This window comes from Hevea brasiliensis, chromosome 6, assembly GCF_030052815.1.
Source record: "Hevea brasiliensis isolate MT/VB/25A 57/8 chromosome 6, ASM3005281v1, whole genome shotgun sequence".
Lineage (NCBI taxonomy): Eukaryota > Viridiplantae > Streptophyta > Magnoliopsida > Malpighiales > Euphorbiaceae > Hevea > Hevea brasiliensis.
In genome coordinates this window covers 84,644,994-84,660,244 of record NC_079498.1, presented here as the reverse complement: position 1 = coordinate 84,660,244, position 15,251 = coordinate 84,644,994, and the positions used below count along the sequence as shown (strand labels likewise).

At 34.1% G+C, this 15,251-nt stretch overlaps 1 protein-coding gene across 3 annotated transcripts; it reads left to right on the top strand.

Moving 5' to 3' along the window:
- The first annotated feature begins 312 nt into the window (after nucleotides 1–312).
- LOC110672180 (60S ribosomal protein L2, mitochondrial) lies at nucleotides 313–4,235 on the top strand. 3 transcript variants are annotated; one of them, XM_021834887.2, is made up of 5 exons: nucleotides 313–419; nucleotides 1,116–1,157; nucleotides 1,654–1,727; nucleotides 2,099–2,253; nucleotides 3,461–4,235. In XM_021834887.2, the coding sequence occupies exons 4-5, from the start codon at nucleotides 2,148–2,150 to the stop codon at nucleotides 3,973–3,975; spliced, it is 621 nt and encodes a 206-aa protein (XP_021690579.2). In that variant the 5' UTR covers nucleotides 313–419; nucleotides 1,116–1,157; nucleotides 1,654–1,727; nucleotides 2,099–2,147; the 3' UTR covers nucleotides 3,976–4,235. The 3 variants fall into 3 exon arrangements, with proteins under 3 accessions (XP_021690579.2, XP_021690576.2, XP_021690577.2); XM_021834884.2 differs by lacking the exon at nucleotides 1,654–1,727; XM_021834885.2 differs by lacking the exon at nucleotides 1,654–1,727 and having other exon boundaries at nucleotides 395–478.
- Nucleotides 4,236–15,251: the final 11,016 nt, after the last annotated feature.

Sequence of the window (15,251 nt, the reverse complement as noted above, 5' to 3'; positions counted from 1 at the left end):
ACTATACTCTGATTTTTCCTTTTAATTTAAATATTTAAAATTTAATTCTTTTTTTATTAGTAATTTGACTCCGTGAATGTTGAAACTCATAATTTTAATTTGATACCCTTACAAGCATTCAATATGTGGAACTTTCAAATTAACGCTATACTCATATTATAAATGAATTAAGATTTATAAATTTAAAACAGTTAAATGATATTTTGATATTTTAGTAATTTTTCTGTTTTATTTTAATATTCCATGCCATCTGACTAAATAACAAAAGAAAAAATTACTATACACCGTACAATGCCGTTAAATTTCCAAACGGAGGAGGGTTAATCCCTAATCAATTCCACGCTCTCTTGCTAGCCCCCGTTGGGCTCTTCAATTAGACCGATTCACTGAAGCTATCCTTATCTACTATTTGGAGTGATGTGAGTGTTTCAGTTCAAAATTCTCCCTTTTGGTGCCGATTCATCCTAGTGTTTCGCTGGTTGCTGTTCAATTTATTCATGCATTTATTTGTTGTTGTTTTTTCATCTTTTTGCATTTTATTTTTAGCGTTTCTCCAAAGTTATAGTAATTTGTCGCTTGAGAAGGTTCCTATAATGTTATGCCCTCTGCTTGCAGTATCAGCGTTGATCCTGTGTACATTTCTTCTTCAATCGCTGGACATTTAATCTATTATTTATTTTTGTTTGCATTTTAAGCCGAATTGCATGGCTTTGTCTAGGTTTATCTCTATAATTTCACATTTTATGCACCCAAATTTTAGAATTTTTTAATATGGGTTTGGATATTTAGTTTATGGGCTTAGGGTTTTTGATATATGTAAGATGACAAGTAACTTCGTTTCCCTATGGTGAGAACTCTGCATTGAAAATTCAGGAGATGTTCCATTTGACAAACCAATTTGGGTATTTAGATCTTAGCTGTTGAAGCTGCACGAGCAATACCTTATAAGTGATGAGAATTGAGATATGATTTTCTTTCTTTTTCTCTTTATTTTTGTAGTGAGTTTGTTCTTGTTTCCTATTGGAAAGATGAGTTGTTTGCACATTCTTTTGTTCGTTTCTTTTCTCTTTTTGATGTGGGATTTTGAGTTTCACGTGTCTAGTTTTGTTTTTCAGGGTTCAAGGAAAGTCTTTGATTTTGGAGATTGTTTTTTAAAGGTTAGTGATTAAATAGTTGTGAATTTGTTTTCCCACTGCCGCTCCTATGCATATGTAATCTTAAGATTTTTTATCTTTATTGATAAATGATGACAATTAATAACAATGGTGAATGATATGTTTTATGATTTTCTTTTACGATTTATTCCATGAATTAGTGTGTGAGAAATTGTATCTATAATTTATTTATTTATTTTGTTGTTTTTATAATCTTGAATTTTCTTAGTTCTTACAGATTTTTAAAATATTTTTGGATCTGATTTCGGGTATCCAACCCATTTGAGCTATTTTTTTTATTAAATTTCCAGCAGATAAAAACAAAAGTGTATGGAATAGTATGTGGATAGTGGTAATCAGATTTAATATATACAGGTAATAAGAAATAAATTATAATAGGGTTTGGGTTTGCCTAGTTCAAATTCATGGGTAGCCTACCGAGTGTCATTCTGTGCCCACTCAGTACTCTCGTGTGTGTCTCACCAGTCATCCCTCTCAGCTCTCTCTACCTCACTCGTTCAGCCTCTCACCGCTAAAAGTATCAACCCAATTGCAGTCTTGCCTGTCTGTCCGGTATGTCACTTGATTCTATTTTTCTTTTTCTTTTCAATTTAATTCTAATTTCCTGATGTTTCTTTTATGTTGATTCAATGGGTATGTGCCTTTTATTTTTAATTAAGCTCCAGGGGGGAAATGGATTTTCCATATTTCAATATTGCTTTTGATTGAAGCTTATTCAACCTTATTGTGCCTACTTGATCATGATAAAAAATCTGTCCGAAGAGCTCATAGAGGCTGCTCTTGAACTGAGTTTTGGTTCATTTTGTTATTGAATTTTTCAATTTTATTTACACTACATACTTGCATGTATGAACGAAATGAAACTTACTATAATTGGTTAAATATAAACCACTAAACTTGTTTGGCTGTATAACCATTGGCAGAGCGCTAAAACCCTCACTCAGAAATATCTGACTCATCAGATAGGAACCAATGGCTCTATGGAGAGCTCGTGCAGCTTCATCACCTCTCTTGAAGAGGCTTTTGCAACCTGCTTCTTTCCCTTCTATCAACAACGCTTTTTGCAGTTTCTCCACTGGTATGCTTACTTTGTTTCTCACAGTTCTTAATTTCCGCTTACAATTTCTATAATATCTTCTTATTAATTTGAATTGTACGGAAAATTTGTGTTTGTCAAAAAGGGAAACCTGGATCTGTTTGATTAACTTTCTACGATCATTTTAGTGAGGAAAAGGGTTTTGGATTGGGGAGTTTCTTATTTGTCAGTAGAGGAAACAGAGATAATGCATGAAAACGGCAAAAAAAAAAAAATCAATAATACAAGTTGGTTAACCACAAATGTAATTGATATAATGTAATGAAAAATGCAAGAATGATAAATAAGAATTATATTCCGTTATTCTCTGTTACAGTATACGTTTTACTACAGATTCACTAATGTTTCTTTTATTTTAGAATGAGTAGTTTAATGTCGAATTCATTTGCTGTTTAATTGCTGGAAAACTAGGGAAAAAAATTTTTGAAGCTTGTTATTTTTTTATGTTTTCTTAATGAGTTAGTAGTTAGAAAAGTATTAAACTTTGCATGTTTTTTCTACCGTGATCTATTCCTTTAACTTCATCAATTTGGTTAATAAATGAGATTAAGTTTTCAATAGTGTCTACCAGATCTCAAGGCAAATATTGACATAAATAGCTAATTTGAGTATGCCTCTCTGAGCCATAAGAACTATGAAACCATGATTTTTGCAAAATTCTTTCCCTCATAGAGTTCTTTAAAATGCCTTCTGGAATTCAGATTTTGCAAAATGTTATCATCTGGTGGCACTTTTAAATATAGGAACCCAGTTCATTCAACCTAGAGAAGTCAATCTCAGTGCGACATTAACACAAGCACAGGCTGTTCATTTGATGCGAGTGAAACAAAATCAATAAAATGTGAACGGAAATTGATAAAATTAAAGTATATGATACAATTGAAAAAAACAAGTATAGTTCATGGCCTTATTTGAAAAAGGAGAAGAAATTTAGCAATTTCTTTTTTTTTTGGGGAGAAGAGAAAAAAGGGAAGAGGGGGGTGGGGCGGGGGTTGAGTTTGAATATTGAGAGATGATAGCAAGTGATTAAGAGCAGTTTATTGTTGAAAATAAGTTTGCTGTAAAGTTGAAAGCTTGATTTTTGTTTTCTTGAGATGCTTTCATAGCAGAAAACAAGAACATTTTGTTCTCTCTCTCTCTCTCTCTCTCTCTCTCCCTCCTTTTTTTTTTTTTAAATTAATTTTGACAGATGTAGCTCATACTTCATTGCGGGACAAGATGACGAAACAAATGGTTCACCTTGATATCAATTTACAAGTAGGGACTTGCATGCCTCTGGCTTCTATGCGTATAGGAACATTAATCCACAACATTGAGATGAACCCAGGTCAAGGTGGAAAATTGGTTCGAGCTGCAGGAACTTGTGCCAAGATCTTGAAAGAGCCGACATCAAAATACTGTTTGTTGAAACTGCCTTCAGGAGCAGAAAAATTGATTGATTCTCGGTGCCGGGCCACAATTGGCAGAGTCTCAAACCCTAGCCATAATACTCGAACGCTTAAAAAGGCTGGGCAGAGCAGATGGTTGGGTCGAAGACCAGTGGTTCGAGGGGTGGCAATGAATCCAGTTGATCATCCTCATGGTGGAGGTGAGGGTCGCAGCAAAAGTAGTGGCTCCTTTGGAAGGGTGTCACAAACACCATGGGGCAAGCCAACTAAATGTGGCAGGAATCAAGAACGCAAGCGCAAAGGCAAATTTAAATGATCTTTTTTGTTTGGTTCCTTGATTTTGACAGGTTTCTTTAATACAGTTATATGTATGTAGCACCTGTGGTTTCGCATCAAGAAAATTTTCAGCTTTATTTCATTAGGTGAGGGCTATCATTTTACATTTGGTATGCGGATGCTCTTGAAATTTCAATAGGAGAATCACTTGGGCAAAGCAAACAAGAATTGTTTCTCAATGGATGTTTGCGTATATTTGTATGAATCTTTGGTTATTTTAGCGAGCTATTATCTTCACAATCTTTAGCTTATGTGTATTTCTCAAGACAAAGGGATTGTTTGGACAAAAAAGTATACAATAAAATCTCCAGTTATATATATATATATATATATATATATAGTTAATTAATTAACTACTACAATTTATTTCCATATTGATTAGTAATAAATATCTCATTTGCATCATTATCATTAACTCACGTCATTAGTAAATCTTTTATCTATGTATAATGAATGTATAATTTATTTAAGGGAGAATTTATTTTTGCAACCTAATTTATTAGTCATAATCTAGGATTATGCACAATTCTTTGGGTCCAAATCAAATTATTGAGTTGAAGTTATTTTGATATTTTAATTTGGTTTTAGTTCATCACTAAGAACCTAATCAAAATCATATCGAAATCAAATCGAAAATCGAATTTACACATATATTTGTCTTTTTATAATTATATTTATATCTTATAATTAAATATTACATAATTAATAAATAATTAAAATGTATATTATATGATATATTTAAATTAATATATTATATAATATACTTAATCCTCAATTATATATGTATTTTATAGTTAAAGATTATATAATTTAAAAATAGTTAAAATATGTTATATAATATTTTACGTATAAATAACACAATTCAAAACTTAAATATTGTTTCAAATATGATTTTTTTTAAGGAAATAATTACATAAAATATTTTAAGAATCAAGAATCGAGCTAGAATTATATCGAATCAAATCAGAATCAAAGAATCAAAAATTGTATCAAACTGAAAATGAAATAACAAAGAATCAAACCGGAATCATACCAAAATTTCAATTCGATTTGGTACCTAAACAGAGCCCGAACCAAACAGGAACCGCACACTTCTATAATCAATTTAGTAAATAATTTATAAAAGGACTAAAACACCCTTAATTAAATTTTTTTATAAATAAAAAATTTAAATTCAATTTAAGATAGCTCTTTATATTACTATCCTGTATTATATCTTGTTACTGTACTTAGACAAAAGAAAAAAAAAATAATAATTTCCTCATTATTTAAATTTTCAAATTAATAATTTTCTCCTTTATGCAATTCTATCCTATTTTCTTAAAAAAAAAAAGTTTTTTAAACATTCTGCACGTTAAAATCTTTTAAAAGCAATTTTTTTAATTAATATATACCATTTCATATTCAAAATTCATAAAGCATATCTGTCTCTTCTTACATAAACATGAAAAGTTAATGTGAATATGATATTTTTATAAATTTTTTTTTTAAGGATTATTATAAAATTTTGCCTACTAATAATTAGATTTTTATTAATATTAGTAATTTATTTAACAAATTGTGGTAATTTAAACAAAAAGTTTGATTTGTTTCAAAATTATTAATTTATCAAGAGGTGAAAAATTATAGGCTGCATTTTTTTTTTTAATTATATATATATATATCCACGGTGCTGGTTAGGTTTAGAATCAGATCGGAATCAGCTCCATCAAAATCAATAATAGAATCAATTACCAATTCATTATCTTGGGCTGGCCTCTAATTAGTATTTTAGGGGCCTATTATGAACCTCCTCATTTCTTAAACTGAACCAGATTAAAATCAATAATTCAATCTAAATTAATTTTTTAAATTTATGTATTAGAATCTGAAAGCACCACGTGTTGCTCAAATTAGACACCTTTCTGGCTCTCTTTCCAATATGATCGCTGCCAGCAACAGTTAAACTTATCATTGTTAGACAATTATTTTTTTACCTTCTAGTTTTCCTTTTCTTTTCATATTTTAAAATGCAAATTTACAAATATCATTTTAACTCCTTCCAATAGTCATTTAATGGTTACATTCAGAGGGTGTTTGGAGAAGTAAAAAAATTGATATTTACCAATAGATACCTTTATATTTTGTTAGCTAAATATTTGTACTATGCACAAGTTTAGGTATAAATTAATACTTTTATATTTAATATTTCACTTTTTTATTAAAAATATTTTAAATATTCTTTATATAATTTGATTATTAAAATTTATAGTATGTAGCTATAATACTCTCATTTTAATATTTTATTTTTAATTCTTACATATCTAATTTAGATGTTTCAAAAAAATTACATTTTTTACACTTTTTTACAATCTATTTTCTATAAGAAAAAATAAATTAATTAACATAAAAAATTAAAATAAATGAAAAAGATTAAAAAAAATATAGAAGTGTCATTACCAAGATTAGTAAATAAATGATGCTGAAAATATTCAAATTTAATTGAATAAATATAGTTACATATTTTGTAAATTTTACCTATAGTTATAGTATTAAACTAAATCATCATATTTCTTGGTTGATAAATCATGGATTTGATGATGTGGACGCGGAGGTTGATTCTCATAATGTTGTCTTATCTATGAGATCTTCTGATGAGAATCAAACTGAGTTTGGTAGTGTTATCTTGGATTGCAAATCTCTTTTACAACAAGGAAGCAATTATTGCATAAGTTGGGTTAGTCGGCAAGTCAATAGAACAACTCATGCTATTTTTAAAGGTGCCTTAGCTTTTGATAGCCATTTTCTTTAGATTAAGCCCCCAAGCTCATGTGTTTGTATTATTGAAAAAGATTGTGATGAATAATGTTGTATTTTTCCTTAAAAAAACCTACATTATACTTTTTAATTTAATTGATAACAACAATTATGATAATTGAATAGCAATCAATATTATGAGAAAAACAATAACCTTTTTTTATTAATTAATTATATAGGCTACAACATGTATTAATCTTAAGAATGTGAACTTTCGACAAAGGAAATAATTTTGCAAAGTCAAGTACAACAATAAAGAATTAAATAAGGCAATTTTTATTAATTAGGCCATAAATTAATTAGATGGCTATAATTAAATATAAATTGAAGAAAATTCTGTTAAAAAGGTGAAAATTATTCAAATTAAATTAATTAAATTATAATACTAAATCAAATTATTTTTTATTTTAAATAATAATAATTGCAACATCCACTACTTTCCAATGTTAGAATTCCTGTCGTAGATGGGAAATTCTCATGAAACTTAGGATTTTTATGGACAAGGAAAATAGTGGTGAGTTTCATATGTGTGCTAAGATGTGTTTAAGAATGTATATGCTTTGTTTGTTGTAGCCAAGTTAAGAGTTTTAATAGTGTTTGGGGTAGAAGTAACTTTAAAAGTTGAAAGTTGGACTTTCGATCGGCGAAGTCCTTTTTTACTATTGAAAAAGCCCATTTCAGTTTGAATTTCAAAGGAAATTGGTTCTCTCTCTCTCTCTCTCTCTCTCTCTCTCTCTCTCTCTCTCTCTATTGCATATAAAGGATCTTTTGGTGTGAATTCTCTTTGAATTGAGGTTTTGAGAACTTGAAGGCTTGATTTTGTTAGGAAGCTCAAAGATTTCAAGAGTTGTGAAGTTTTCTCCAACTTCCCTGTCAATCTTGATTCCAAGGGAGAAAGGTACTTTCTTCTTTTAAATTGATTTTTCAATGTGGTTTTAAGTATGTGTACATGGATAAGAGTAAGTTTTTGGGCTTGCAATTAAGAAAAGATTGTTTTTCCTTTTTAGTCTTATTTAAGGATGTTACATCTTAGTGTTTGAGGAAACCTTTGAATGCATGTGAGTTTAGGATGTATATATATGATGGAAGCTTGGTTTTGATCTTGGTTATAGGTGTTCTGGTTAGATTTTGAAGAAGATTATGTTTTTGGAATTCAATTGATGTTTTGGAACTCTGATGTTTTGAGTGAAGTTGAGAGAAAACTTGAATTTTTACTCTTTGTTGGATGCATGTGTGATTCTTTGACATTTTTAAGTTGATTGAGGCCCTAAGCATGTGTTTTTAGGTTGGATCATATTTTGGAGCTTTGAGAGATGTGTTTGGGTGATTCAAGAGTGAGGTTTTGTATATTTTCGACTTGAAAATTCTAGAAATTCCTAGGTTTAGCTGTCGAAAATCATTATTTTGGCAACTAGAGTGGATACAGTTCTCTAGAGATTTCCAGATTCGGCTGCCGAAATCCAAGACTTCGACAATCGCAATCGCCACTGCCCAAATAGGGTATTTCAGGTTCAGGACTTTAGCAGCTGAAGTCCCATGCTTCAGCAGCCACAGTTGGTTCTGCTAGCCTTATTTTTCTTTTTGTTCTAAGGCTTCAAAACTTATTTTTAGGATCTAAACGGACCTAGAATAAGATGTTTAGCATATGCATAGAGTTTTTGATTTCTGAATAACTCTTTAGGGTCTGATGTTTATAGGATCAGACTTAAGAGACTAGAGAAACTAAGGATCTAAGGATAGGGACCATTCGGGTCAGGTGGTTGATAGGCTACAAGAGGTGAGTAACACTAAACCTAATGAATAAAACTTATTTAATTGAAATCATAATCATCCACATGATACAGTTTGTGCATAATTACTACTAATGCCAATGAACGTTGAATAACCCACTGGTTTCCCCCATGATACAGTTATGTTATATTTTTATGATCATGTATGATATGATGTGGCAAGACCAAGTGAGGTCTAATAAGCCCCTGGCTCACTATGTTTTTAAACAGAAGTCCTAAGGAGTCGAGTACATTAGAATTGTTATGTATTTAAACAGAACTCCTTAGGAATCTTTGTATGAGCTGAGCACATTGGATATGGGAAATCACTGGTGACAAGTCCATCTTATATAAAATGTTTGTAATGTAAAAAAAAACTCATGTGATGCATTGCATACGTATGGAATTAATACTTTATATTTGGTTAGTTTACTCACTGAGCTCTTTGACACTTACCACCTTTCCCTTAACCCTAGATGCAGAGTTGCAAGGACAGGAGATGTGACACCCCTTACCCGTGTACAGTATACCCGAGTAAGTAATGCCACACGGTGTACCAGCACACTCTAATATACCTTAATTAATTTATATCATGCTTTTGAATATAATTTGTGAAAGATAACTCATTTAAGTCATTTATTGAAATCATAATTTATTTGAGGTTCCGAAAATTTTAATAAAATCCGGCAGAGTACTGGCTAAAAATGGAGAAAACAGTTCTTCGGAACCTGTTAAAAACACTTCCAAATAATTTCCAAACAATCCCAACATCAATTCATCAACAAAATCTCAATATCAAGATCTTAACAACATTTCAATTTTAGTTCTCAATCATCCATCACATGTGATGATCACGTATAAATCACAAATAAACATTTACTTTTCCATTTACAAACACCGTTTTCATCATTTACATGAACATCTAAATACATTAAATAATCCAAATACATATGAGAAAATAAAATTTAATTACAAATCACCAAAATAACACCTAGTGTCCTACCAATGCACTGCAGAAGTTGAGGTGACACGGACACTGTGCAGAACTGCAGGATGGACTCACCCAGTCTGCGGTCTACTGGGCTCACGATCTGTATCTCCAGAACCTACGCGTGGCAAAAGCAACACGCTAAGCAATAATGCTTAGTGGTGCAATAATAAAATAAAAGATAGCAAGAAATAAATATGTAACGAATGTATATGTTTTATTTGTTTTGAATTTGTGTATCATTAACTTTGTCCACTTTTATTCATTTGGTTGCCCCAAGTAACCTACACTAGACGCATCGGATGGATAACGGGTAAACCGCTTTGGGTATCTAGTTCTCGGCCGTCACACCATCGGTCACAAATTACATCTCTCGGTGTGCAATGAGCACTACCAAGTCAGAATAATCTCAGGCACAAGGCCAAATCTCAATGCAAGGTCAGAATGGCTAAAAGCCATGAAATCACAGAACGGCATATTGCCATGTGCAGTACAGCTAACTGAACCCTATTGGCATGCCAAACTATCCAAACCAATCTTGTTAGGTATACTAGGGCATTTGAAACTTTTAAATTCTTCAATTTGTGAATTTCAAGTTTTGGTGTTACTATTCACCTCATTGGTCAACAAAAATGTTGACTTTTGGATAGAAAATATGTACATTGACTTTGGCACTCCCAACATACCACATTTGGCATTTAAAACTTGTTGGAATTGGTCACCATTACCATTTCTAACTTAAAACCAAGAGGGCAGAAAATTTCAGTTTTTGAAGCATAAGTTTACTATTCCATTAAGCACTGTTGCAGTGGGAATTTGAAGAAATGACAAACATGAAAGTTGTTCCTTATTTTGTCTAGTTGAATTTCTTTTTTTGAATCACTCCATTTGGAGTTTTGTAGCTCTAGATATGGCCCAAAAACCACAGCTGGCCGAATTTCCAAAACTGCAGAATTACCAAATCTACAGTACCATGAACAGTGACTGTGATTGCATATTTGAATAGGTTTTGGCCATAATTTGGGGTAGGTTTCTTCATGAAAGTTGTTTGTCTATGTCTTAACTTGTTTCTGTAAAAATTTTAGGTCAATTGACCATATCTACAGTAAGTTATGGCCAAATGAACAGTTACTGTTCATTTGGTCATTTCTGCAGATGCTGTTGCAGGGTATCCGGATTGGGTCCAACTTCTGGTCCTCTTGCTTTGGTCTTTTGGGCATGGTTTCTTCAGCAAAAATGTGCCATTATAAGCCTAGTTTCATGTCCAATTGGCCAAACACCAATTGGACCAACACAGCCAAAGATATGGCAGTCCAAGTGGACTGAAATCTCAGCCACTCTGCTGCTGTCCTTAGGCAGCCTACACATTCACTTTGCCATGCTATATTTCAGTCCAAATTGTGGTCAACTTACCTAAAATGGTCACTAATTGACCATTAAAATGTTCTCTAACAATTTCCTAAGCCAAGTCAAATTTTCACTTCTCAAAACCCTAATTTCCATTTCCATTTCACACTAGTTACCCTAGTTAACTAGCTAAGTCATTATCCACATAATTATGTACTTCAAACATGATCTCTAGTCCACTTTAAGTCCATCAAAACTATCAAACCCATTCCTTCCATAGGGCTGCCGAAATCCATAGTATGTATACACATAATTTTTGTTCATTTTAGTTACAAATTCTTACTTAATTCAAGCTACTAACATGGAAAATAAAGGTTTTAAGTAGATAGGTGCACTAACCTCTTGTAGGCGGATTTTTCCCAACTCAAAACTTCACTTTCTTTCCTCTTCTTGGCTGCCAAAAGCTTCCCCAAGAGATATGGTCAAGTTTTAATGAAAGGGGTTAGGGTTTAGTGGTGTAACAAAGGGAGAAATTAAGCTTTGATTGAAAAAAATCAATAGAGGTTGTCTAGGGCATGTTTCGGCTGGCTTTTGGGGAGGGAGATGGCTGCTGTATTTTTGGTTATTTTGGTCTTCATTTAGTCTCTTTTATTAGTTAGTCAAATGGTTGCTTAATTGTGATTGGTGGACAATTTTAAATGACATCACAATGATGTCACAAATTGCATATATTGTATTTTTCTTTTCTTTCCTCCACTACTCATTTCCAATTTAATTTCTAGTAATGTTTATTCATATTTTATGTCATATTAATTATTTACTCAACTGGACAAGTCGGCCAAAAATCACCTCTGAAGGCGAAATGACCAAAATGCCCTCCGTTTGGCTTAACGGGTCAAAATTATCTGTACCGATTGGAAAATTTTTCTAGGTATTTTCTTGGCATTCTAATGCCATAGGAACCTCAATAACCCTTTTCTGGAGTCCCAAAAATTATTTTATAATTTTCCCAGTCTAGGGCTCCGAGTTGCGAGAACAGCAAATTACCTCTGGGTTACCTCGCTAGGGCACCGGCTCGTTTAACTTGGTTGTATTTTATTTCTAAAATTTTTACTAAATTTTTCTTATTAATATTTGAGTTAATTTTGGTTCCTCACTTTAGTTTAAATATTTTTTCGGACGTTTTAGCTGTCCGGACCGACATCGGTCACCGGAACAGTAGAATGTACGGAATTGCTACCGGGAGGGTGTTACAACTCTTCCCCTCTAATTTAAATTTCGTTCTCGAAATTTACCTGATGCAAACAGTTGAGGGAACTGTTGCCTCATCGTCTCTTCACTTTCCCAAGTTGCCTCCTCGGTGTTGTGGTGCCTCCAAAGCACTTTCACCAGTGGAATCTGTTTGTTCCTCAATTCTTTTACTTCCCGAGCCAGGATCCGTAAAGGTTCTTCTTCATATGTCAAATCTGGTTGTATTTCAATTTCTTCCCTGGAGATGACATGTGAAGGATCTGAGCGGTATCTTCTGAGCATAGACACGTGGAACACATTGTGGATCTTGTCCAGCTCTGGTGGTAAAGCTAGCCTATAGGCCACTGGACCCACACGTTCAATGACTTCATATGGGCCAATGAACCTAGGGCTTAACTTACCTTTCCTTCCAAACCTCAATACCTTCTTCCATGGTGACACCTTGAGGAACACTTTGTCGCCAACCGCATATTCTATTTCTTTTCTCTTCAAGTCGGCATAAGATTTCTGTCTATCTGAGGCAACCTTCAGATTGGCTTTGATTAGTTTTACTTTCTCCTCAGTCTGTTTCACTGTGTCTGCCCTACCAATTTGTCTTCGCCAATTCAGTCCAAAGACACTGAGTTCTACATTTTCTCCCATACAAAGGCTTCATATGGGGCCATTTGGATACTAGCTTGGTAGCTATTGTTGTATGCAAATTCTGCCAGTGGGAGGTATCTATCCCAACTTCCCTCAAACTCAATGACACAACTCCTCAGCATATCCTCAAGAACCTGACATATATTTCATGTTATTATTATCATTTTAATTCAATATGTGTATTTGTTTAATTTGTTTCAATTGTTTACCTGGATTACTCTTTCAGATTGCCCATTCGTCTGAGGATGGAAGGCTTTGCTAAAGTGGAGTTGTGTACCCAAGGATTCATGCAACTTCTTCCAAAATCTCGATGTAAACCTTGGGTCCCGATCAGATATGATGGAAAGTGGAATTCCATGCAGTCTAACTATCTCACTGATATACAATTCTGCTAACTTTTCCAGTGAGTAGTCAGTCCTAACTGGCAGAAAGTGTGCTGACTTTGTCAATCTATCAACTATCACCCATACTGCATCGTGTTTCTTCTGGGTGAGAGGTAGACCACTTACAAAATCCATGGTGACCCGATCCCATTTCCATTCAGGTATGCGTATAGGCTGTAGCAAACCTGATGGAACTTGATGTTCTGCCTTGACTTGCTGACATGTCAAGCATTTAGTCACATAGTCAGCTATGTCCTTCTTCATACCAGGCCACCAATACTGGAGCTTCAGATCATGATACATCTTTGTACTTCCTGGGTGCATAGCATATACACTGGTGTGTGCCTCTTTTAGAATACTGGCTTTCAATTCCCCATTATCTGGTACACACAGTCTTCCTTTGTAGTGCAGACACCCATCTGCTTTCACCTCATAGTCAGCTGCTTTTCCCTCTGGGATTTTGCTCATAATAGCCAGTAACTTTTCATCTACTTTTTGCCCATCTAAAATCTGTCAGTGAGTTTGGCCTCACTTGCAACTCAGCCAAAATAGCTCCATCTCGAATCAAAGATAGACGGGCATTCAATGATCTCAAAGCTATGATGGACTTTCTGCTCAAAGCATCAGCAACTACATTTGCCTTTCCAGGATGGTAGTCAATCACACAATCATAATCCTTCAGGAACTCAATCCATCGCCTCTGTCTAAGGTTGAGCTCCCTCTGAGTTGGCAAATATTTCAGGCTTTTGTGGTCTGTGTAAATGTAGCACTTTTCACCATACAAGTAATGCCTCCATATCTTCAGTGCGAAGATAATTGCTGTAAGCTCTAGATCATGGGTAGGGTAATTCTGTTCATGTGGCCTTAGCTGCCTGGAAGCATAAGCGACCACCTTTCCCTCTTACATCAATACACACCCTAGCCCATTATGTGAGGCATCACTGTAGACCACAAAGTCTTTTCCTGACACTGGCTGTGTTAACACTGGTGCCTCTGTCAACATAGACTTCAACTTCTCAAAACTGGTCTGACACTTGTCATTCCAGTCAAATTTGACATTCTTGTGTAACAACTTGGTCATTGGAGCAGCTATTAAGGAAAATCCCTTCACAAATCTTCTGTAATACCCAGCTAGCCCCAAGAAGCTTCTGACCTCAGTTGTATTTCTGGGAGGCTTCCATTCCATCACTGCTTCTATTTTTGGGAGGCTTCCATTCCATCACTGACACTATGTGTCCAAGGAATGCAATCTCATTCAGCCAAAAGTCACACTTGAACAACTTAGCATACAGCTTCTTTTCTTTCAGGGTTTGCAGAACAATCCTCAAATGCTCATCATGTCCTTCCCTGGTCTTGGAATACACTAAAATATCATTAATAAAGACCACTACGAACCGATCTAGGTATGGATGGAAGATACGGTTCATAAGGTCCATGAATGCCGCTGTTGCATTTGTTAGGCCAAAGGGCATCACCAGAAACTCATAATGCCCGTACCGGGTCCTGAATGCAGTCTTTGGCACATCTACATCCTTCACCCTCAACTGATGATACCCTGATCTGAGATCAATTTTAGAAAATACTCCTGCTCCCTTCAACTGATCAAACAGATCATCAATTCTAGGCAATGGATATTTGTTCTTCACAATCACTTTATTTAACTGCCGGTAATCAATGCATAGCCTCAAAGTCCCATCCTTCTTTTTCACAAACAGCACTGGAGCTCCCCATGGTGACACACTGGGGCGTATGAACCCCTTATCAAGCAACTCTTGCAACTGAGTTTTCAACTCCCTCAATTCAGTGGGTGCCATTCTATAAAGAGCAATGGAAATGGGTGCTGTACCCGGCAGTGTCTCAATAGCAAATTCAACTTCCCTTCAAGCAAACGTGCAATTTTTCAGAAATACTTCGGGAAGTCTCTCACTGTGGGTATATCACTCGGGTTTGGCTTAGCTCGCCTAGTATCCATCACATGTGCTAGGTAGGCTTCACGACCTTTCTCATCATTCTTCTTGCAACTGTGGCTGAGATGACATTGGACAAGAAATCCGTCCTTTCACCCACAATAGTGATCTCA

Excerpts from the sequence above, each read along its gene's own strand:
- LOC110672180 (XM_021834884.2), top strand. The coding sequence starts at position 2,148 with ATGGCTCTATGGAGAGCTCGTGCAGCTTCATCACCTCTCTTGAAGAGG. Across the intron at positions 2,254-3,460 it reads TTTTTGCAGTTTCTCCACTG|ATGTAGCTCATACTTCATTG; the intron begins GTATGCTTACTT and ends TAATTTTGACAG.